The 23,384-nt window shown below is 47.5% G+C and overlaps 1 protein-coding gene across 1 annotated transcript in view; it reads left to right on the top strand.

The window, feature by feature from the left end:
• NUP188 (nucleoporin 188) overlaps positions 1-23,331 on the top strand; it is a 74,606-nt gene extending 51,275 nt beyond the window's left edge. The window contains exons 21-31 of the mRNA XM_048512176.1: positions 922-1,103; positions 9,568-9,768; positions 12,724-12,816; positions 13,119-13,277; positions 14,188-14,325; positions 15,023-15,097; positions 18,629-18,838; positions 19,067-19,198; positions 21,228-21,301; positions 21,657-21,786; positions 22,668-23,331. Of these exons, the coding sequence (XP_048368133.1) occupies positions 922-1,103; positions 9,568-9,768; positions 12,724-12,816; positions 13,119-13,277; positions 14,188-14,325; positions 15,023-15,097; positions 18,629-18,838; positions 19,067-19,198; positions 21,228-21,301; positions 21,657-21,786; positions 22,668-22,838 (1,565 nt within the window). The 3' untranslated portion in view covers positions 22,839-23,331. The remainder of the gene's footprint in view (positions 1-921; positions 1,104-9,567; positions 9,769-12,723; positions 12,817-13,118; positions 13,278-14,187; positions 14,326-15,022; positions 15,098-18,628; positions 18,839-19,066; positions 19,199-21,227; positions 21,302-21,656; positions 21,787-22,667) is intronic.
• The last annotated feature ends 53 nt before the right edge of the window (positions 23,332-23,384 follow it).

Genomic DNA, 23,384 nt, shown 5'->3' on the forward strand with positions numbered 1-23,384 from the left:
GCATCTTCAGAGGATCTGATAGTTGGAAAGGAAAGCAAGTGGAGTATATATACCATTGGAATGTCCAGGGTGGGAGAAAGAACCATTTGCCTGTTTAACGAGTGTAAAGGGTGCAATTAGCAAGCTTGATTTGCATGTGTTGGGTGGGATCCTGGTTCTTTCTCCCACTCTGGACATTCCACAGGTATATATGTTCCACTTGCTTTACTACCATCAGATCCTCTGAAGATGCCAGACAAGATGCAGGTGAAACGTCTGAAGAAAATGTTACTAGAACATGGCCATACAGCCCAGAAACCACACAGCTCCCCAGTTTTTTGGTCTTCCGCATCAGAAGGAATTCTAGGTGGACATGGTCACTTCCCCCTATGGCCGTGGTGACGAACCTTTGGCACTCCAGATGTTATGGACTACAATTCCCATCAGCCCCAATTGGCTATGCTGGCAGGGGCTGATGGGAATTGTAGTCCATAATATCTGGCATGCCAAAGGTTCACCACCACTGTCCTATGGTCCCCACCACATTCAGGGCAACTGTATTCCCTGCAGTAGAGCAGCTAGATTTGAGTCTAGGAGCATCTCAGAAATCAACAGGATGTTTAGAATATAAGCTCTTGAGAGTCAAAGCTCTTGTTGGTCTCTTAAAACGCTGCTGGACTCTAATCTAGCTGCAATAAAATCGTTAATCTTTCAGCTATCACATGATTCTTCTTGTGTGTTGGTTAAGCTGATTAAAATTTGTCTCTGGTTCTTGAGGATTTTGTTACCATAGTCGAGGTCAACAGATGCTGACTGGTTTTATGTTTGTTTTTCTGGTACGATCTTTGTCCTGCTTGGGCTGCTGTTTTGCTGTTGATTCTCCCTGTTCCAGATGAAACCGTTACCTGTGTGTCTGTGTGTGTTTTCCCCTGTGCGTTGCAGTGAGTGATATCCCCCAGTATTCCCAGTTGGTGTTGAGCGTGTGCGAGACCCTCCAAGAGGAAGTCATCGCTCTCTTTGACCAGACCCGGCACTGCCTGACCCTTGGAGACTCAGTGGATGATAAGGACAGCATGGAGACGGACGATGCCGCCCGGCATAAACAGAAGGACCAGCGAGATGGGGCAAGTGACTTCAGATTCCATCAAAGGAAAAGGGGATCACGAATGGAAGCTGCTAAGAGCAGCAGTGGCGTAGGAGGTTAGGAGCTCGTGTATCTAATCTGGAGGAACCGGGTTTGATTCCCAGCTCTGCCGCCTGAGCTGTGGAGCTTCTCTGGGGAATTCAGATTAGCCTGGGCACTCCCACACACGCCAGCTGGGTGACCTTGGGCTAGTCACAGCTTCTCGGAGCTCTCTCAGCCCCACCCACCTCACAGGGTGTTTGTTGTGAGGGGGGAAGGGCAAGGAGATTGTGAGCCCCTTTGAGTCTCCTACAGGAGAGAAAGGGGGGATATAGATGCAAACTCTTCTCTTCTTCTTCTTCTTCTTCTTCTTTGTTACACCAAGCTGGAATGTTGGCTCATCTAGCTCATGTCGTCTGTTCTGACTGGCACCCACAGTCCAGGGTCACAGGTCTCGAACTGGAGACACCAGCTGTCAAACCTGGGGTTTTCTGCCTGCAGAGCACAGGCTCTGCTACTGAGCCTCGGTCCCTCCCTGCTTAAAATATTCAGACTCCCCCTTTTTCTTCATGGAGATGGCCACGGCCTATGTGAGGATCCCCCTCCCCCCTTCTCAGTTGACAGATGGTTCCTCAGCGAACAGCATGTCTGAGCCGTTCTCTCTGGTCGCAGCAAGGGAAGTACTTTGCGTGTACAACAGAATGAGTGAGGCAAAGTACCTTTTGGTCCAGTTAATTTGCTGAATGGGAACAAAGAAGCAAGTTTGGGAAGATAGGCCCCTGCCCCACAGAGAGAAGAAGAAGAAGAAGAGTTTGGATTTATATCCCCCCTTTTTCTCCTGCAGGAGACTCAAAGGGGCTGACAATCTCCTTGCCCTTCCCCCCTCACAACAAACACTCTGTGAGGTAGGTGGGGCTGAGAGAGCTCCGAGAAGCTGTGATCTAACCCAAGGTCACCCAGCTGGTGTGTGTGGGAGTGTACAGGCTAATCTGAATTCCCCAGATAAGCCTCCACAGCTCAGGCGGCAGAGCTGGGAATCAAACCCGGTTCCTCCAGATTAGATACACGAGCTCTTAACCTCCTACGCCACTGCTGCTCCAGAGCACAATTGACCATTGGCACCAAACAGAGGAAGGGAAGGAGATGAAAGCAGGGAAGACGAGGGGTTTAGTTCCAAATACTTGGGCTTAGTTGCTGGGGACCTGGGGACAAGTGCAGTATCAGCCTTCCTCTTCCCAGGAGCAGCGATCCTGACATTGCTGCCTTCCACCATCTGTCCTGAAAAAGGAGAGCTGCCCAAAATGGGGGTGCTGGTTGCAAAGACCTGTGACCCACTCGAGTCGACATACTGTGAGGTTACTCTTGGTTTCAGAGTTTCATCCTGTCTTAAATTCTGCCCTGTTCTATCATAGACTTTTTTTTATATCACTGAAATAGGTAACACTGTCTTATCAGGTTGTTGTGATGTTAGCACTGGGATGCCCACATGGAATTTGAGTGTAGGGCTCAGCCTCCCCTTTCTCCTGAAGCAATCGTTGCAAATAAAGAGGTGGCTGAAAGAGAATCCCTGGAGAGCTCTTTACCCAGGTGGCCCAGCCCAAGTAGGGATGGAGTGAGATTTCACACCATTTGTCTTTATGCTGTAATGACAGGTCTGAATGAATAGTTCCATAGAAGGGCAAAGGTTTTGGAGCCGCTTCAGCAGGGTTCTCAGTGAGCCCCAGGAAAGTCCAGGAGTTTCTTTTTCTTCTGGAAAGAAATTGGTCCCATACCTGCCTAACAGCCTGGGTACAGTTGAAGGCTTTCACGGCTGGATTCAACTGGTTGTTGTGGGTTTTCCGGGCTGTGTAGCCGTGGTCTGGTAGATCTTGTTCCTAACGTTTCGCCTGTATCTGTGGCTAGCCGGCCACAGATGCAGGTGAAACGTTAGGAACAAGATCTACCAGACCACGGCTACACAGCCCGGAAAACCCACAACAACCAGCCTGGGTACGCTTCCCCTTTTACTATCTGATGAAGTTGGGAGGATAGACTACTCTGGGGTTGGTCCTCCACCCCTACCTATTAATCATATGGGTACTTTAGGTTGTTGACTTTAATTGTTAATATATTGTTCACCACTCTAAGCCTGTTTTATGGGGATAGTAATTTATAAATCAAATAAATTACAACAATAGTATAAAAAAGAAGGCTCTTCAAGATGAGGTGGAGGACCACAAAAATGTGAGCTGAGTTGGTATGATAAAAACAAAAAAGTATAGTGTAATGGCTAAAAGGCTGAGCCCGGAAATCTCTGGTTTAAATCTGCAGGAATTTACCAAATGGCCTTAGTTCAGTCTCTGTCATGGATAGCCAGCCCTTATGTCAGTGGTTCCCAAACTTATTTGGCCTACCGCCCCCTTTCCAGAAAAAATATTACTTAGCGCCCCCTGGAAATTTTTTTAAAAATTTTAATAGCAATTTAACAGAAAGATATATGTATTAATGTTTCTACCTGTGGCCATCACCGCCCCCCTGGATTGCTGCAGCACCCACCAGGGGGCGGTGATGCCCACTTTGGCAATCACTGCCTTATGTGGTAACATAACCAAACTTACATAATGAAAAGCTAAAAAGAGCCTTGTTAGGGAAAGATTAGAAAAAGATTAGAATAAGGCTTATGGTACAGTGATGACAGGATGCATAAAAAAATAGCAAAGCTAACTTGCTGGCTATTGAAGTCCTAATATAGTGTGGCTGGTTCTTGAGGTGTAAAGTTTCCAGAGCTTAATAAGAACATAAGAACATAAGAACAAGCCAGCTGGATCAGACCAAAGTCCATCTAGTCCAGCTCTTCTCCTCGCAGTGGCCCACCAGGTGCCTTTGGGAGCTCACCTGCAGGAGGTGAAAGCAATGGCTTTAAGAACATAAGATTAAGCCAGCTGGATCAGACCAAAGTCCATCTAGTCCAGCTCTCTGCTACTCGCAGTGGCCCACCAGGTGCCTTTGGGAGCTCACATGTAGGATGTGAACGCAATGGCCTTCTGCGGCTGTTGCTCCAGATCACCTGGTCTGTTAAGGCATTTGCAATCTCAGATCAAAGAGGATCAAGATTGGTAGCCATAAATCAACTTCTCCTCCATAAATCTGTCCAAGCTCCTTTTAAAGCTATCCAGGTTAGTGGCCATCACCACCTCCTGTGGCAGCATATTCCAAACACCAATCACACGTTGCGTGAAGAAGAGTTTCCTTTTATTAGTCCTAATTCTTCCCCCCAGCATTTTCAATGAATGCCCCCTGGTTCTAGTATTGTGAGAAAGAGAGAAAAATTTCTCTCTGTCAACATTTTCTACCCCAGGCATAATTTTATAGACTTCAATCATATCCCCCCTCAGCCGCCTCCTCTCCAAACTAAAGAGTCCCAAACGCTGCAGCCTCTCCTCATAGGGAAGGTGCTCCAGTCCCTCAATCATCCTTGTTGCCCTTCTCTGCACTTTTTCTATCTCCTCAATATCCTTTTTGAGATGCGGCTACCAGAACTGGACAGTACTCCCAAGTGCGGTCGCACCACTGCTTTATATAAGGGCATGACAATCTTTGCAGTTTTATGATCAATTCCTTTTCTAATGATCCCCAGCATAGAGTTTGCCTTTTTCACAGCTGCCATGCATTGAGTTGACATTCCCATGGAACTATCAACTAAGACACCTAAATCCCTTTCCTGGTCTGTGACTGATAGCACTGACCCCTGTAGCGTGTATGTGAAGTTTGGATTTTTTGCCCCTATGTGCATCACTTTACATTTTGCTACATTGAACTGCATTTGCCATTTCTGAGCCCACTCACCTAATTTATCAAGGTCCGCTTGGAGCTCTTCGCAATCCTTTGTGGTTCTCACCACCCTACATAATTTGGTATCATCTGCAAACTTGGCCACCACGCTACCCACCCCTACTTCCAGGTCATTTATGAATAGGTTAAAGAGCACTGGTCCCAAAACGGATCCTTCGGGGACACCACTCCCGACATCTCTCCATTGTGAGAACTTCCCATTTACACCCACTCTTTGTTTCCTGTTTCTCAACCAGTTTTAATCCATAGGAGGACTTCCCCTCTTATTCCTTCATTGCTGAGTTTTCTCAACAGTCTCTGGTGAGGAACTTTGTCAAAAGCCTTTTGGAAATCCAAGTAGACAATGTCCACCGGTTCACCCCTGTCCACATGCCTGTTTACACCCCTCAAAAGAACTCTAGTAAGTTTGTAAGACAGGATTTGCGCACTCTGCACCAAAGAAACCATGCTGCACTTCTTTCTCAGCAGGTCTAGCTTTTCGACATGTTTTATAATTTTATCTTTTAATGATAGATGGGTCTACTAATTTTACGCCAGGAACAGATGTCAAACTGACTGGCCTGTAATTTCCCGAGGTCCCCGGGCTAGATCCTTTCTTAAAAGATTGGTGTGACATTGGCCTTCTTTCCAGTGCTTCAGGGATGGAGCCTGATTTCACCAGGGATAAGTTGCATATTAAAGTAGAGAAGATCCAGCAATTTCATTAGCTTGGAAGCTCTTTAAAGAACTCTTGGAGTGAATGCAATCTGGGCCAGGGGATTTGGGTAACATTAAGTTTATCAATGGCTGCCAGAACTGTCTTCCTTGTCTACCACTATCTTCTCGCTAGTTCCGCCGGATTCGCCCTCCTAAGAAGCTTGGTTCAGGTGCAGGAATGTTCCTCACCTCCTCTTGGGTGAAGACAGATGCAAGAAGGAATTCATTCAGCTTCTCTGCAATCTCCCTGCCATCTTTTTAGCACACCCTTTGTTCCTTTGTCATCTAGCGGGCCCTACCGCTTCCCTTGCTGGCTTCCCTGCTTTTGATGTACTTGAAGAACTGTTTGTTGCTGGTGTTCTTGATGTTCTGCAGCCCTGCGTTCCTCATAATCCTTTTTTTGCCTCCCCTTACAGCTAACTTGCTTCTCTTTTGCCACCATTTGTGATTTCCCTCTCATATTCTTCATCAGCCAAGCTGGACTTCCATTTTCTAAAAGACATTTTCTTTTTTCTGATAATTTCCTCAACCTCTCCTGTTATTGACCATGGTGAAACTTTCTTTTGGACTGGGTGCTGCCTTTTTTCTAACCTGTAGGAACTTTTACATTCCAGCTGAGCTTTTATTACTGTGTTTTTAAAATAACCTCCAAGCATCACTGGACAGTTTTGACTCTCTTGATTTTCCCTTTTCAGCTTCCTCTATCCCCCCTCATCTTTGAGAAATTTCCCTTTCTGAAGCTTTGAATGTAACTACATTAGTAGTTGCCACTTGTTCGCATGCTGAGATACTGAATCTTGACAGCATTGTGAGTGGCTGTTCCCTATCGGCTCAACTTAACACTGACTTCCTTGCACCAGGTCCTGGGTCCCACATAGAATTAGATCTAGGATCACCTCTCCCCTGGTTGGTTCCACAACCATCTGCTCCTAAAAGCCACAGTCATTTAGCATATCCAGGAATGCTCTCTCCTTACTATGACCTGAACATGCATTTTTTCCAGTTTATATGGGGATAGTTAAAATTACCTATTACCACTACATTTTTGTTTTTGTTGGCCTCTCTAATTTCTTTTTTTTTTTTCCATCTCAGGAATCCTCTTGTGCACTTTGGTCAGGGGGACGATAATATATTCCTAATATTAAACTGTCCTTCACACCTGAGGTATTGATATCCACAGTGATTCTGTAGGGGAACCAGCTCCCAACTTGCATTGTCTATTTTTTTTAACATGTGATACCTATGCTCTCTTTGAGTGTAAAGGGCAACTCCACCCGCAATGATCGCCTCCTGTCCTATCCTTCCTATAGGAGCCTGTAGCCTGGTATAACAGCATCCCACTGGTTCTGCTCCTCATTCCACCATGTCTCTGTAATGCCCACTATATCAAAGTCCTCCTTCAAACTCTGTACTCTAAGCTCTCCCATTTTAGATTGAAGGCTTCTACCTATTAGCATAGAGACACCTGTATACCCTGTCTCTGTCCTTAACCTGGGATTTATGTGCTTTACCCTCCAAGTCTTTTTGCTTAGGACACTATCCCTTGTCACATGCACATTGCTATGTTCACCTCGCTTGATTTAGAAAAAGCCTCCCTCTCTGTCTGCATCCCCATAGATACTGTATAAATTCCGAACCCGGAAGTCACCTCAGCTCACCTGTCGGCTTTCCCCAGTGATCAGTTTAAAAGCTGTTCATGCCACCTTTTTTAATGTTGAGCGCCAGCAGCCTGGTTCCTGCTTTGGTTAAAGATGAAGCCCGCGTCCACGTTTGTACAGGCCTACACTTGTCCCAAAAGTTCCCCAGTTCCTGACAAATCTGAAACCCTCTGCCCCTTACACCACCTTCTCATCCCACGCATTTCGAGACCCTGTATCTCCAGCTTTGCCTAGCTTCAGCCCTCTTGCGCTGGGATGGAACGGGTAGCATTTCTGAGAAATGCCACCTTGGAGGTCCTGGACTTCAACCCTGTTTCCTAGCAGCCTAAATTTAGCTTCCAGAACCTCCCGGCTACATTTCCCAATGTCGTTGGTGCCAATGTGGACCACAACTGCTGACCTCCACCCCAGCACTGTCTAAAAGCCTATCTAGACGAAGCGTGACATCCGGCAGAACCTTTTGCACCAGGCAGGCAAGAGTCACCATCACCCGTGTCAGTCAAGCCTCTCACAAACCCAACTCTCTCCTACATTTCTAATGATCCCGAATCACTCCACTCACAAGGAGCCCCCCACCTCCCGAGGGGTATCCTCAGTCTTCGCGTAGAGGACTCAGCTGACGGTCACCAGTTAAGGAAGGGATCCCATCTAAGGGGGAGCATCTTCCCCACCTCCAGACTGGCACCCTCCATCCCCAAGGCCTTCCATTCTCCTCCACTTGACATCTGGAAGAGATGTGTCACCTTGGGACATCCGCCTGTTAAGTCCCTGAAAGCCTCGTCTGTCACCCTCTCTGCCTCTTTCAGCTTCTCCAGGTTTGCCACCTTGGCTTCAAGCAAAGAGAACGCATACCATGTTCCCTTTTGAGTGCACAGGAGGAGGCCTTTCATTGCAGCGAGGGCACACCCACGACTTCTGTCCTAGTGGCAGATAATCATACATGTGACATTCAGTGCAAAACACTGGAAAGCCCCCATCCCCTTGCTGGCTTTCTGCCTTCATATCTGCTTTTGTTTAGATATTTAAATATTAAGCTTTTAGTCACTGCCCCCCTGGAGCTATCTGCACGTACTATCTGTCAAATATGTCCTTATTAATTTAAAAAACAAAAAAATTAAATTAAAATTGCTTGCTTGTAGCGCCGATTAGGGGCCTTACAAGGAGAAAAAAAGAGATAAACCTGTTGTTAAAAAAAATAACACTGTTTTAAAAGCTGTGGCTTTGAGAAAAGCCCTCCAAAAATGAACACCAGCAGGCCTTCACTTGCTCTTCCTGGCCAAGTCTCTTCTGCTGCTACTCCTCTCTGCTGGTTCCAGAGACTGAACTAAAGCCCCACCTCTCAGGACAAAAGCCCCACCTCTCAGGACAAAGAGGAACAAGAGATGAACTCTGTTAACCCCTGTTAAGCCCCACCTTCCAGATTCAGCAGCCTTACAAGGAGAAAAAGAGATAACCCCTGTTAAAATAACACTGTTTTAAAAGCTGTGGCTTTGAGAAAAGCCCTCCAAAATGAACACCAGCAGGTCACTCTGCTCTTCCTGGCCAAGTCTCTTCTGCTGCTACTCCTCTCTGCTGGTTCCAGAGACTGATGCCTACTTCAGAGTTAGCAGTTCAAATACAAGTGTCTTCCTGGCAGCGAGAGGAAGGGAAAGGGAAAAGGGATGAGTGACTATTCATCTTACTAGCTACACTTATGGAGAAAGCTGGCCCTCACAACCAGTCATAGGGCTGTCTTCTTAGAACCGTGGTGGTGAACCATGCTGGCAGGGGCTGATGGGAATTGTAGTCCATAACATCTGGAGTGCAAAAGGTTCGCCATCACTATCTTAGAACATTCCAGGGAATGAGCAAACAGTTAAGCCTGACTGGGAACATGCTCTTGAGAAAGACTGTTATGAGGGAGTGTACTGTTCACCTGTTCACCTGCAAGAGGCAGAGAACTAGTTCAGACCGGAAAATTCCTCCGGGATACTCTTCATAATACTCTTCATAATCTCTTCATAATCTCTTCATAATCTCAGCATTGCATTTGCAGTATGGGGTGATAATAAGGCTAACCTAGCAAGGATTACACCAGGGTGATGCACGGGAAGCCCTTCACGTTTTTGAAATCACTATGGAGATGTTGGGCATTATTCGTACATTTGTGTATCAGTAATCAATATCCACGATGGCTTATTGAATGCCCATGCCCCCCTCCCCCTTCCCTCTCCTGACATTTGGGGGTGCCCCTCTGTCTCATTACTCATCCTCATGACAGGTGTGTGTGTGTGTTGACAGGTGTGTGTGCTGGGGCTTCACCTGGCAAAGGAGCTCTGTCAAGTGGACGAGGACGGCGATTGCTGGCTGCAGGTCACTAGGAAGATCCCGATGCTCCCGACTCTCTTCACGACCCTGGAGATCAGCCTCAGGGCAAAGCAGAACCTCCACTTCACAGAGGCCTCGTTACACCTGCTGTTGACCTTGGCCAGGACCCAGCAGGTGAGAGAGATGCCAACCCCTGAGAACCTTGCTGTGCCCTGACCAGACTGTTTGTCTAGCAGCTGGTGCTGCGCTAGGTGGGCAGAGATTTTTAGTCTGTTTACATCCCATTCCCGCCCAAACCTCCTGCATTTGGTAGTACTTTTTTTTGGAGACAGCTCTTCCTCTTTCTAATGCTTGTTAGAGTGTAACTTTATGGTGAAATGGTCCTTGCCTTGAGGATTTGCAATAGGGGATGGTGAGAAAAGGCAGTGGTGAAAGGACAGGTCCAGACTTCTTAGGGATTGCGGGAATTAACAAATGTGTGTCTTCTGTCATGATATAGAAAAAAAAGAAAGGTTCACAAAAGGTTCATCTCTAGTCAGCAGAAGTTTGCCCAACACAAAGGCCGGAGACAGTAAGTCTAGGGCCGTGGTGGTGAACCTTTGGCACTCCAGATGTTCATGGACTACAATTCCCATCAGCCCCTGCCAGCATGGCCAATTGGAGTGCCAAAGGTTCACCACCACGGGTCTAGGGTGAAGTAGCAACAGTTGACCTTTAACATGATTGGTGAGTTCAACTGTAACTCTAGACCAGTGGTGGCGAACCTATGGCACGGGTGCCAGAGGTGGCACTCAGAGCCCTCTCTGTGGGCACGTGCAAACAGAGTCCCCCCCCCCACACACACACACATCTAGGCTGACCTGGGCCACTGGGCTCAATTATTAGCATTAAACCTAAGACCTAATTTTGGGGAAGGAGTGTAGGTAACCCTGTTAAACGCTGTTAAACCCCACTGATTTTCATGCGAAGAACTAAAGCGCGATCCTTTACCTGGGAGTAAGCTCGGCAATAGGGTTTGCTTCTGAGTAAACCCTCCTAGGGTCGTGATTCACCCGTTGGAAGAGTTGCATGGTTGCTTCAAAGCAAAGCCACCGACTACCACCAAGCTTACTCCCGAGTTACACATGTCTTGGAGCCAACCGTTTTTTCTAAACTAAAACCTCCGTATTCAGGTTAAATTGCCATGTTGGCACTTTGTGATAAATAAGTGGGTTTTGGGTTGCAGTTTGGGCACTCGACCTCAAAAAGGTTCACCATCACTGCTCTAGACCAATGAGAGGCTGTTGCCGGGGCGGGGGAAAAGTATCCTTGTTGGATGTATAAAATGCAAAGCATTGTATATGCTAAGTTCAAAGTGTGTGTGTGCAACTTTGTTCTTGCTGAAGTGTTCTGTATAGTCATATAGTCTTGTATAGCATAGTCTTGTGTAACCTTGCAACTGCTAAAGTAAAACCTTCCTACGGAAAGAACATCTTGCGTGGAGAGTATTCTTTTCCAAGGTGGTAGGAGGCTGCAGTGAGTGCAAGAAGACTATAGACCTTCTCATCTTACCAGAGTAGCTCCGCTTTAAACTCTGCTGATACCTTCTAGCTGGCTTTTGAATGAGAGTTTCAAGGCAAACTACAGCAAAGTATGATTGTAGCTACCAAAATGTTTCTCCACCAATGGAGGAGAGTATGTTGAAAGCCTGGTCCTTCTCCTGTTTGCTTGTCTAGATCAGGCAGAAGGGTATCGCAGCCCATGGGTTTGAGGGCCCACAATAGTTCTATGACCCGTTTGCACTTGAACTCTTGTTAATCCCCCCCCTCCCAGAAACCAGATTCTCCTTACCACTGAATTGTAGTTAGGGTGGGAAGGAAGTGCCTTTAGCTGGATAAACCCTATGGCCTCAATCCGGTCCATGGCGACCAAGTGCACAGCTGCTCCAGTAGGTAAATTGCTTCAGGAGGAACTGGCAGCTGCCAAGTGGAGAGGTGAAACACGCCCTCACCTTTTGCTTCAGGCAGCAAATTTATAGAACCAAAGAACAGAACTGGTAATTCAAGTCCATGGACCAGAGCCAGCATTTCCTAAGCCCTTCCTGTAAACCAAACCTTTGCTATAAGGGAGAAAATGGCATTGTTTCTTGCTGAGGGACTTTGATTTTTTCCTTCCAGCTTAGAAACAAATTAATGCAAGAACTTAACACACACTAAGGTAGGGATGGCCAACCTATGGTGCTTCAGATGTTCATGGACTACAATTCCCATCAGCCCCTGCCAGATGGCCAATTGGCCGAGCTGGCAGGGGCTGATGGGAATTGTAGTCCATGAATATCTGGAGCACCATAGGTTGGCCACCCCTCCGGTAGAAGAAGAAGAGTTTGGATTTATATCCTCCCTTTCTCTCCTGTAGGAGACTCAAAGGGGCTGACAATTTCCTTGCCCTTCCCCCCTCACAACAAACACCCTGTGAGGTAGGTGGGGCTGAGAGAGCTCCAAAGAACTTTGACTAGCCCAAGGTCACCCAGCTGGCGTGTGTGGGAATGCCCAGGCTAATCTGAATTCCCCAGATAAGCCTCCACAACTCAAGCGGCAGAGCTGGGAATCAAACCCGGTTCCTCCAGATCAGAGTGCACCTGCTCTTAGCCACTGCTCTTAGCCACTACGCCACTGCTGCTTCCTCCATTTGTTCCTGTTTCTTCCATGAAGGAAGCATTAAGACCGGAGCAGTATTTTTTTAGCCTCCCACTCTGCTGTAGTGAAGAGAGCACCGGCCACCTATCTTACCACAGGAAGAACCCTGCGTGGTCGGACCAAGGTCTCCACATAGGCCGGCAGTCAGTTTCCAAGTGGCCAGCTGGGCCTCTGTGGGTGCTTACAGTCCTGAACAGGATTGGCTGCTTACCCCAGCATTGGTGCTCAGAATCAAGTTGAACCTGGACGCTCTGAGGATTATTAACGTGGGGGTGAGACTCATTAAGGATCGTGCTCAATTCGAGGGCCGCCCAAATGGTTCCTGGCAGCTGTCAGGTGATGGGTGGTGTGCGCCTCATGCAGCCGTGCGGTTAGATTTCTTGGTGTTTGCAAAGGTGAGCTGTCAGGGTGACAGAATAATATGAGTTGCTGAAGCCGTCTTGTTTCCTTGCAGGGGGCAGCAGCTGTGGCCGGGGCAGGAGTCATGCAGAGCATCTGTTTGCCTCTCCTGAGCGTGTACCAGCTCAGCAGCAATGGGGCCGGGCAGGTAGGTATCCTTTCCTTGTGTGGTTTGTCTGCCGCAGTGATGCAAGGGGACCCTCTAGAGCACAGGTGTCAAATTTGTGGCCCTCCAGATGTTATGGACTACAGTTCCCATCATCCCCTGCCAGCACAATGCTGGCAAGGGATGATGGGAACTGTAGTCCATAACATCTGGAGGGCTGCGAGTTTGACACCTATGCTCTAGAGCCCATCCATGCTGACCTGTCCCTAGAGAAACCTGTCCCATTTCTAATTTGTTCTTGGCGACAACTCTCCCATTTTCATTGGTGTGGCCCTTGCATGCAGGTGCCGGCTTCATCCCGAAAGTCTCTGGATGTCCCCTCCTGGCCTGGCGTCTACCGTCTCTCCATATCGCTGATGGAGCGCCTTCTCAAGACCCTTCGGTACAACTTCTTGACAGATGCCTTGGACTTTGTTGGCGTTCATCAAGAGAGGATCCTTCAGGTTTGTATGGAAAGAGTTCAGTGATTATTTGAAGCGTTTGTGCCATGGCTTTCAACAAATGACAAGGCACAACGAAAAGCAGAAATGCAAAACTAGGGAACGGCAAGAACAATATTGAGCCTCAGCGCGCACACAGAAGTTGCAAGCAGTGGCGTAGGAGGTTAAGAGCTCGTGTATCTAATCTGGAGGAACCGGGTTTGATTCCCAGCTCTGCCGCCTGAGCCGTGGAGGCTTATCTGGGGAATTCAGATTAGCCTGTACACTCCCACACACGCCAGCTGGGCTTGTCACAGCTTCTTGGAGCTCTCTCAGCCCCACCCACCTCACAGGGTGTTTGTTGTGAGGGGGGAAGGGCAAGGAGATTGTCAGCACCTTTGAGTCTCCTGCAGGAGAGAAAGGGGGGATATAAATCCAAACTCTTCTTCTTTTGGAATAAGAAGGTTGGTGTCCTGTCTGAGAAGCCATGTGCATGTTTGGAGCTTAGTGGGGAGGTCTTTCCATAAGCTTTGGAGCAGTTGCAGTAAAAGTCCCGCCCCTTGCCACAGAGGTTCTGTGTGTACATTTTGGGGACCCGTACAGGCCTGCTTTGTGGAATATAGTTCAGTGACTTAGGCTGACGGAGGTACAAGTAGAGGTAGAAATAATGTGTTTGTGGTGCACAGGAATAAATTGTCCCTGTCCCGAGGAGCTTACCAGGAAGGAGGAATTCCTCCTTCCTGTCTAGCTCCTCGGGGCAGGGACCATTTATTCCTGTGCACCACAAGCAAGCACATTCTTTGTACCTCTGTATATCTATGAGTCTACATGCTGACTGTACTCCACAAAGAGTTCCCCAACTTTAGTATTGCTGAAAGGCAGAGAGAAGGTGGGTAGTTTTTGTTCTAAGGGTCTCTGTTGTTTCTCTTTGCAGTGCCTGAATGCCGTCCGGACAGTGCAGAGCTTGGCCTGCCTCGAGGAAGCAGATCACACTGTGGGATTCATCCTTCAGCTTTCCAACTTCACAAAGGAATGGCATTTCCATCTGCCTCAGCTCCTGAGGGATGTGCAGGTAAGGAAACTCGGTCATCCCAACTCTCCTCAGCTCCTCCATCTTGCTAGTGCAGACCTGGGCATTATACGGCCCGCGGGCCACATCCAGCCCGCCGGATGACCCTGACTGGCCCCCCTGCCTTGCTGGGAGTGAGGCGTCTTTGAAAGCCCCGCAAAAGCCGGCTGCCTTGGCTGCTGGCTTCTGCGGGGCTTTCAAAAGCACCAGTCGATGAAAAAAGTAGGTCAAGGGACTTAAGTCTCCCCACTTGCTTGATTGTCACAGTGGACAACTATGCAGGTAGGTTAAGCCTGTGATTCTTTGTGCCAAATAGTGTTGTATGCAGAACTGTTGCCACTGATTCCAAGTTGATCTGTGCACCTGTCTGTCACTTATCAGCCCTATTATGCAGAATTGAGTTCAGCCTTATGGCCCGGCCCTCCACAATATTTTCTGTTTCTTATGCGGCCCCATGGGAAAAATAATTGCCCACCCGTGCTAGTGGATGCAACAGCACCTGTGACTCCGGAGAGCCCTCGTTCATGTAGCAATGGAGGCAGGTGAAGGAAAGGGCATCTGAGTAACTCGCAGAGCTCTTTTCGTGGGCAAACTGCTTTGCCTTCTTTGGAACTCATCCTACCTGTTTTAACAGGTGGGCCTTTGAGACTGAGCATTGTCTGAGAAACTTTGTGATGAGTTTCTTTCTGGTATGTTTCAGGTGAACTTGTGTTACCTGTGCCAAGCCTGCACCTCCCTTCTGCATAGCCGAAAAATGCTGCAGCACTATCTGCAGGTAAGAAAAGTGAGGGATTCTTTTTTTCACAATGGTGGTAAACCTGATTTGAGGCTTTATCACTTCAAACTGCATGCGATGGAATGCTCCTCCATGAAAGAGTTCCCAGCACACAGACCAGTAGCCTGTCAGGGAGAGGTTCTAGTTCGTGTTCTCCCTGAAGTGCTAGTTTTCTGTGTCTGTGGAGTAGCCCTTTCTTTCTGTGGTCGCACAGTTTTTCCCTGCAGTTCAAAGTGGTGACACAGCAAAGTCACACGTAGCTCACTGGGAACAGGAATTCATTCATTCATTCATTCATTCATTCATTCATTCATTCATTCATTCATTCATTCATTCATTCATTCATTCATTCATTCATTCATTCATTCATTCAATTTCTATACCACCCCATCCCCGAAGGGCTCTGGGCGATGTACAGCATAAAAACCATACAGTATCAGATAAAAACTACTACTAATCAATAAAACGCACTAAAACTCCATATAGACAGCGGTTAATACAGTTAAATAATTAAACAGTTAAATAATTAAATAAGAGGCGTCCAGAAAATCCACATTTAAAACCTTCCCCAAAGAGGGAGGACAGCGGCCCCTCAATATGAGGGTTACCCTGATGTAAAACAACACAGGGAGCGAATCCAGGTGAGGGATGCCTGCGCCCCAGTGAAACCTTCCTCCTGGAGGGGCTGTCGATCAGTATTGGTCTGTCTTGCTTGTTCTCAGGTGGGGAAAAATTCCAGGATGCAAGAAGGGCAAACTTGTAGCCGTTGATTCTCATTGCAATATTAGCAAGTCCGAGAAACAGGCTACAACCTTTCTTTTTCCTGCTTTAAGTAGCTGCTCTGTGTAGGGAGCAGGCTGCCTTCGATTGGCAGGAATGCTGTCAATGGCGCCATAGGGTTAGATTTCGTTTTATAATCTTACCAGTAATAAAAAGCTAAGGAATGGAATGTCTGATGACGAATCCTCCACCAATAAGGGAGCAGGACTTACAGTGTTCCTGCATCGGTGGGGGATATTCCATCCTTGCCCCAGAGCAGCGGCATCTTGGCATCGCTGCTCCAGGGCTGCGCAAGCACTGCTGGCTTCCTCCTCCACCCCCAGAAAGCCCTCCCGGCCTCACCCCCCCTCCCAGCACCCTGGCCCACGAATCAGCTAATCTGTGGGCCGGAAGAGCCCTCCCAGCTTCTCCACCCCACCCACAGCAAACACCCCGGCCCCGAATAAGCGCTCCCTGCCTCCCTCCCACCAATCACCCCGGCCCAAAACAAGCCCTCCCTCCCTGCCTCCCCCCCGCCCAGCCCTGAACAAGCCCTCCCACAGCAAACACACCCACCCACCCCTGACCTGGCCTCTCCCACCCCCCAAAGACAAGGTGGACTGGTGGGGCAGCAGCACATGGCCCCCACCTGCCCTGCTGAGCCTGCCACCAGTCTTCCCATCCCTCTATCTGCCCTCTCCCACCCCCTAAAGACAAGCTGGGAAAGCCCCGTTCCCTACCCTTGCCTCGCTTCCCTACACCTGTCAATGCCCGCCATACCTCACCGCCCGCCCATTATCTAGGACCGGGCCAGATTCCTCAATTCTGGCTGCCTTCACTGTTAGTATAGTGTAATTGTATTTTATTAATTTTTTAAAATAAAATTTTAAAATAAATATTTGTTTTCCCAACACAGAAAAGGAAGAAACAAAAATACATATACCACTATACACTTCCACCTCCACAGTTACATTAGTACAAATTAGAAATAAAGAATACAAAAACCATAGAAAAGAATGAACACAGATTTGACAATGTCTAAACCCAACCAATTATAACTAAACTAAACACCACCCGCCCATACAGTTATCTCACGGTTGAATTCTAATCCATTCTAGGTTCATGCATATATTTGAATTAAACAATTGATCAAATGCACTCTGTATCATTACTAATATTCTAATTCATTCTCAGATCCTGCAATTATTTTTCTACTACTATATGTTTTCAATAAATAGTCCGTAAAAGGTTTCCAGTTTTCTATAAACTTTTCTGTGTTACTGTCTCTTATTAATGTTGTCAGTTTTGCCATTTCTGAATGTTTCCTCTGAATATGCTTTCACTATTCAGTCTTCCTTTTTTTTTTCTTTTTTTTTTGGTATTTTATTATCTCTCTATTTCTGCACATACAACATCCTTGCTGCGGTAGACAGGTACATGAAAAGCAGTCTGTATTGATGTGGGGTATCGTCTCCCAATAGTCCCAATAAAAACAGGTTTTTGCACAATTGTTGTTTTCAGAATCTTTTGTATTTCTTTTACTCTCATGCCTCAAGAGGATTTGGCCTTACAATTGTATTTTATATTGTTATGGTTGAACTTTATATTAATGATTTTAATGATTTGTAAGCTGCCTTCGGTTAGGTAGAGACTGAGCAGGGTAGAAATTGAATAAAAATTTAATTAAATGAGACACGGAGTGAGTCCTTTTGCCTCACCTGTATCGCATTTCAGTCAAGCTTGAGAATAGCCCCTGCCAAGGAGAACTGCTTTGGAAGTTCAGCTTTCCAAAATCTCTTGCCAGACGCTGAAGACGTTTGGGTTGTGTCAGTATGTTACACATTCTCTCCAGCTAGACCAGGGGTAGGGAACCTGCGGCTCTCCAGATGTTCAGGAACTACAATTCCCATCAGCCCCTACCAGCATGGCCAATTGGCCATGCTGACAGAGGCTGATGGGAATTGTAGTTCCTGAACATCTGGAGAGCCGCAGGTTCCCTACCCCTGAGCTAGACTGTCTTGTTTTGTAAAGGACCGAATAGAATTGCTATTCTAAATAAATCGTAGTTCTCTCTACTTGTTTTTTTTTCACTGACCCCCAACCGCAGGCTGCTCCCCTTTCCAGCCACTGGGAGGCAGAATCTAGTCCAGGGACTAGGAAGCACTTTGCCCTAGAGAGCTGCTCTTCTTCCTGAAGGGTTGCACGTTCCTCCTGGCTTGCTCTGTTGGACTCCAGCCTGCCTTAAGAACATAAGAACATAAGAACAAGCCTGCTGGATCAGACCAGAGTCCATCTAGTCCAGCACCTGGTCTGTTAAGGCATTTGCAATCTGAGATCAAGGAGGATCAAGATGGGTAGCCAGAGATCGACTTCTCCTCCATAAATCTGTCCAAGCCCCTTTTAAAGCCATCCAGGTTAGTGGCCATCACCACCTCCTGTGGCAGCATATTCCAAACACCAATCACACGTTGCGTGAAGAAGTGTTCCATTTTATTAGTCCTAATTCTTCCCCCCAGCATTTTCAATGAATGCCCCCTGGTTCTAGCCTTCCTACTGAACTGAAAGCAGAGTTTTTATTTTGATGTAAGCTGCCTCGTAGAAAACTTTGATGAAAGCAGAGGACATTGATCTTTCAAATAAGAGATTCTGGGTAGACTTCCATTTGATAGAGTAGCCGGAATGTCTGGAATCTGAGCAGAGGCTGGCCTTCTTGTCTGGTCACTTTTCTACTGTGTACACTGGTCTCATTTGTGCACTTCTCTTCCTTTTCAGACCAAGAACGGGGAGTCCCTGCCCTCCGCTGTCATGCCTCGGGTCCAGCGTGCTCCTCAGGCCTCCACGAAGCCCCCAAGCCCGGCGACAGAGGCTGCAGAGCAGAAGGCGCTGCGCATGGTGCAGTACAGCCTCCTGAAAATCCTCAGCAAGTCCCTTGCTGCGTTGCGCCATTTCACCCCCGACATCTGCCAGATCCTCCTTGACCAGGTAAGGAAGCCAGGTGACGGGGAGGAGGAGGAGTCCAAAACATCGCCTGTAAGGCTCTGGTTGACTTTGTGTTGTGTGCATGTGGTGTGTCAATTGGTGCATTGTTCCTGGGGGTTTCTGTTGGACAACCTTTCCCTGGGCTTCTCGCCACAAAAAGTAGCGTATGAGATTTCCTAAATGTGTAGGAGTTGCATAATAAGGCTGTTGTTCACTGGCTTTGTGTTGCAGTCGCTGGACCTGGCCGAGTACAACGTTCTTTTTGTGTTGAGCTTTACCACTCCAGCCTTTGATTCAGAAGTTGCTCCATCTTTTGGGACCCTCTTGGCCACTGTCAATGTGACCCTCAATATGCTAGGGGAGGTAAGTCCAGGGGAACATTAACATACAGCATGTAGCTCCAGAATTCAGGCATTATGATGGAGTTCTTTCCAGAAAACCAGAGGGAGGGAAGGGGCAGGTGAAACCTTTGGAACCCAAGTCTTGTTCTCAGGGCCGTGCAACTGTTCCACAAAGCGTAGGAGGTTAAGAGCTCATGTATCTAATTTGGAGGAACCGGGTTTGATTCCCCACTCTACCGCCTGATCTGTGGAGGCTTATCTGGGGAATTCAGATTAGCCTATGCACTCCCACACACGCCAGCTGGGTGACCTTGGGCTAGTCACAGCTTCTCGGAGCTCTCTCAGCCCCACCCACCTCACAGGGTGTTTGTTGTGAGGGGAAGGGGCAAGGGAGATTGTCAGCCCCTTTAAGTCTCCTGCAGGAGAGAAAGGGGGGATATAAATCCAAACTCCTCCTCCTCCTCCTCTTCTTCTTCTTCTTCTTCTTAAACACACAAACAAGGAACCTTTATTGGCATAACAACATTATATACACAGATCCACTTAACCAAGTAGAGGGAAGCTAAAATAAATGTACAGGTAGGGAAGGCTGATGTTCAGGATTTGCTCCTAAAGCGCTGTTTTATGTACAAATCCGAAAATTTGGTGACTGCATCGTTTGCCTCACTACTGGAGCTGTCCAACAGAAAGGTAATCTTTTGCCAGTCAGATGCATACTCTTTTTTGAGTAGCAGAGGTGACAGGTATTTGACTCTGGGTCCTGTGTAAAGTGGACAATAAAGTAAGATATGATCTATAGAGTCTACACAGTTCCCGTTGCATATGCATAGCCTTTGGTGGTAAGGGGTCTTCTTCTTCTTCTAATCCTCCTCCTCCTCCTCCTCCTCCTCTTCTTCTTCTTCTTGTTTTCAGGCCTGCAGTATTTATTGATTCATGATTGTATCAGCATGCATGCATGCATTCCCTTTATTAGGCATAGGTGTCAGTTTTAATTGATTAAATGCATTTTACTTGAGCTGCCCTCATTAAAACAGTGAATACATTTTAAAAAATTAACATAAGCATTTAGAAAATTTGCAGCCAATCATCACAATATTAGATGAGGCACTCCCCTTCCCATGTGAAACAATGCTTCTTCTAGGAAGATGCTTGCTTGGGGGCATCATCACCGCAAAACAAGATGTGCGATATAAGAAGAAAGAGTTTGGATTTATATCCTCCCTTTCTCTCCTGTAAGGAGACTCAAAGGGGCTGACAATCTCCTGCCCCCCCCCCCACAACAAACACCCTGTGAGGTGGGTGGGGTTGAGAAAGCTCTGAGGAACTGTGACTAGCCCAAGGTCACCCAGCTGGCATGTGTGGGAGTGCACAGGCTAACCTGAATCCCCCAGATAAGCCTCCACAGCTCAAGTGGCAGAGCAGGGAATCAAACCCAGTTCTCCAGATTAGCGGGCACCTGCTCTTAACCACTACGCCACTGCTGCCGATTAAATAAACCAATTTAATCAACTTAAATTGGGAGCAGCAGTGGTAGAGATAGAAACTTCGTCTAATCTGGAGGTGCGAAATTTGATTCCCTGCTACTACTAAGCTGTGGAGGCTTACCTGAAATTCAGATTAGCCTGGGCACTCCACCTGCGCGCACCAGCTGGGTGACCACCAGACTAATCCCCAGCTCGGAGCCCTCTCAGCCACCTGCCTCACAGGGTGTTTATTGTGATGAAGAGCAAGGAAGTTGTCGGCTTACTGAAGTCTCCTGCAGGGATCAAGCTTCTTCTTCTTTATCTTTTATTTGACACCAGTAAGCCCTGCTTATTCTGGTTGTGATTCTTGTCTGTGGCAATGGGAGGCACCTGCTGCCCCGGTTTCACCTTGCCAAGGTACTTTGTGGCCGGGAGTCTCCACTAGGTGCTGCTGACACACAGGCAAGCCGGCCTTTGTCAGTTGGGTGTTTTAAAGAAACGGATGCTGAATCCTTCTCTTTGTGCTCCCAGTCCTGCCTGTACTTTGTGCGTCCTGCTGACGTAACTCTCCTTTGTTTCCCTCTCAAGCTGGATAAGAAAAAGGAGCCCTTCGCTTCACCAGCAGGACCGGCTACCCAGCAGGAGGGAAACAAGACTCTCAAGTAAGTCTCTGGGCCCCTTGTGAGGACAAGGCGGCCACCTCTAGCCGCTTTGCCTCAGGGACTGCGTACATCATACCCGATGCCTCCGAGTGTCTGCCGCTTGGACCGCCCCAGAGGGTCCATTGGGAGGTGTTTATTTTTTGCATCTTTTCTAATTCCCTGAGGCATCGGCGCTTCACCTTTTTAGCATGGTTCTGGAGTTGTTTTTATGGAATTGTTTTATAATGTTAAATGTTGTTTTGAATTGATTTTATGTCGGCCGCCTCAGGGATCCTGATTGGGACGAAAAGCTTCATAAAAGTGCTGTAAATAAAAATAGTTTTTTTTCACAAATGGCCGGCATCTCCTTTTTCAGGTCTTTGCTTATGTTTACAATGGAAAACTGCTTTTACCTGCTCATCTCCCAAGCGGTCCGCTATTTGAAGGATCCAGCCGTGCACCCCCGCGACAAGCAACGGATGAAGCAAGAACTCAGCTCTGAACTGGTGAGGAGCCAGAGTCCTCTTGTGAAACCCAGAAATAGGAGGCTCAAGAGACGGGGGTAGTGAAGTCATAGCTAGTCCTGCGAGGTTTTCATGGCAAGGGGCATTGAGAGGTGGTCTGTCATTGTCTGCCTGTCTAGTGACTGCTGGACTTCCTTGATGGTCTCCCAAAAATCCAAATCCAAAACCTTTATTAGGCATAAAAACCGGTGTGTGTGCAGAATTCCAGATACAATAAGAAGATCATTATTGCACAACTTGCAGTACACAGAGTAAAAATATAGCAACAGCTTCAGAGATTTCAACATTAGAGTTATTTAGAAGCTTAGCCATTTTTAACTTATCAGAAAGGAGCATAAATCCTGTTGGTAGTACAGTTCTCAAATCTGTTCTGATGTTGTTATATTTTGAGCAGTAAAGCAGAATATGAGAAAGTGAATCAGTTGTATCAGGACAAAATCGACAGCAACGCTTATTTTGTGGAATACTAGAGAAGCGACCTTGAAGAAGATGTACTGGCCGAGGAAGAGTTACACACCTTGCTCTAGTCACGACCCATCTGCAATTGTAACTAACAGGTATATAGCAGGGCTAGATTTCTGAGGGATAATCCCAAAGAATATTGGAGAGCAAGAGCTTTGTGCTTTGCTCTGGAGAAATTGATATTCTTGATCGAATAATCTAGTCTTTAAGCGATGGTAAATCTCCGGAGCGGTGAGCATTTCTAGGTGATGGTCTCCCATTCAAATAGGAATGAGGGCCAACCCCTCCTTAGCTGATGAGGTCAGGCTAGCGTAGGAAACCTACTGAACCCCAAATCAATGGTACTTGTCAGGGTGGGATAAACCAAGGAACCTAACTCACTGCTGGCTTCTCATTTCCAGAGCACCCTTCTCTCCAGCCTGTCCCGCTACTTCCGTCGTGGGGGCCCGTCGTCTCCCGCCAGTGGCATTCTCCCCTCTCCACAGGGGAAATCTGCTTCCAAGCTAGGGCCGGAGGGCCAGGAGCCCCTCTTCCAACTGGTGCAGGCCTTCGTCAGACACGTGCAAAGATAAGAAGAGCTCCTTTGTGACGGCTGCTGGAGTCGGGCAGATTCTGCGTGGCCTTTGCCAGAAGGGCATCATTGCAAGATGCCTCTGCTCTGTGTGTCAAGAGTAAACCCGGCTCCGCCTCTGTGCCGGTGAACCAAATTCCTTATTTTTTTATAGCTGGCGACGAAGCCGGGAGGGAAAGAGGAAGGCGAAATTGGCTGCAAGTGGGGTTTTTCTCTCCCTGCATTCTGCATCGACTACTGTAGTGCACAGGCGCGGCCTCTGGACAGTGACACGCAGCCAAAGGACTTTTTTTTAGTTACGAACTGGACCGGTCACTGCTCCGCTGGGTGGTAGAATGCACGTGCCATTTGCAGGCGAGAGATTTCTCTGAAGAGCAGCATCTGCTCGCTTCCGCACCGACTCACCTTGTGCAGAAGAAAACGCCGTCACTCTCGGTCTCACGTTTTGTATGATGTGTTCCCTATTTATACTGATTAAAACCATTTCTAGGCAATGCTGGAAACCAGAACTTCTTGAGTTCCAGAAGTGAAGCAGGGCTGTGATGTG

This window comes from Sphaerodactylus townsendi, linkage group LG12 (assembly GCF_021028975.2).
Source record: "Sphaerodactylus townsendi isolate TG3544 linkage group LG12, MPM_Stown_v2.3, whole genome shotgun sequence".
NCBI lineage: Eukaryota > Metazoa > Chordata > Lepidosauria > Squamata > Sphaerodactylidae > Sphaerodactylus > Sphaerodactylus townsendi.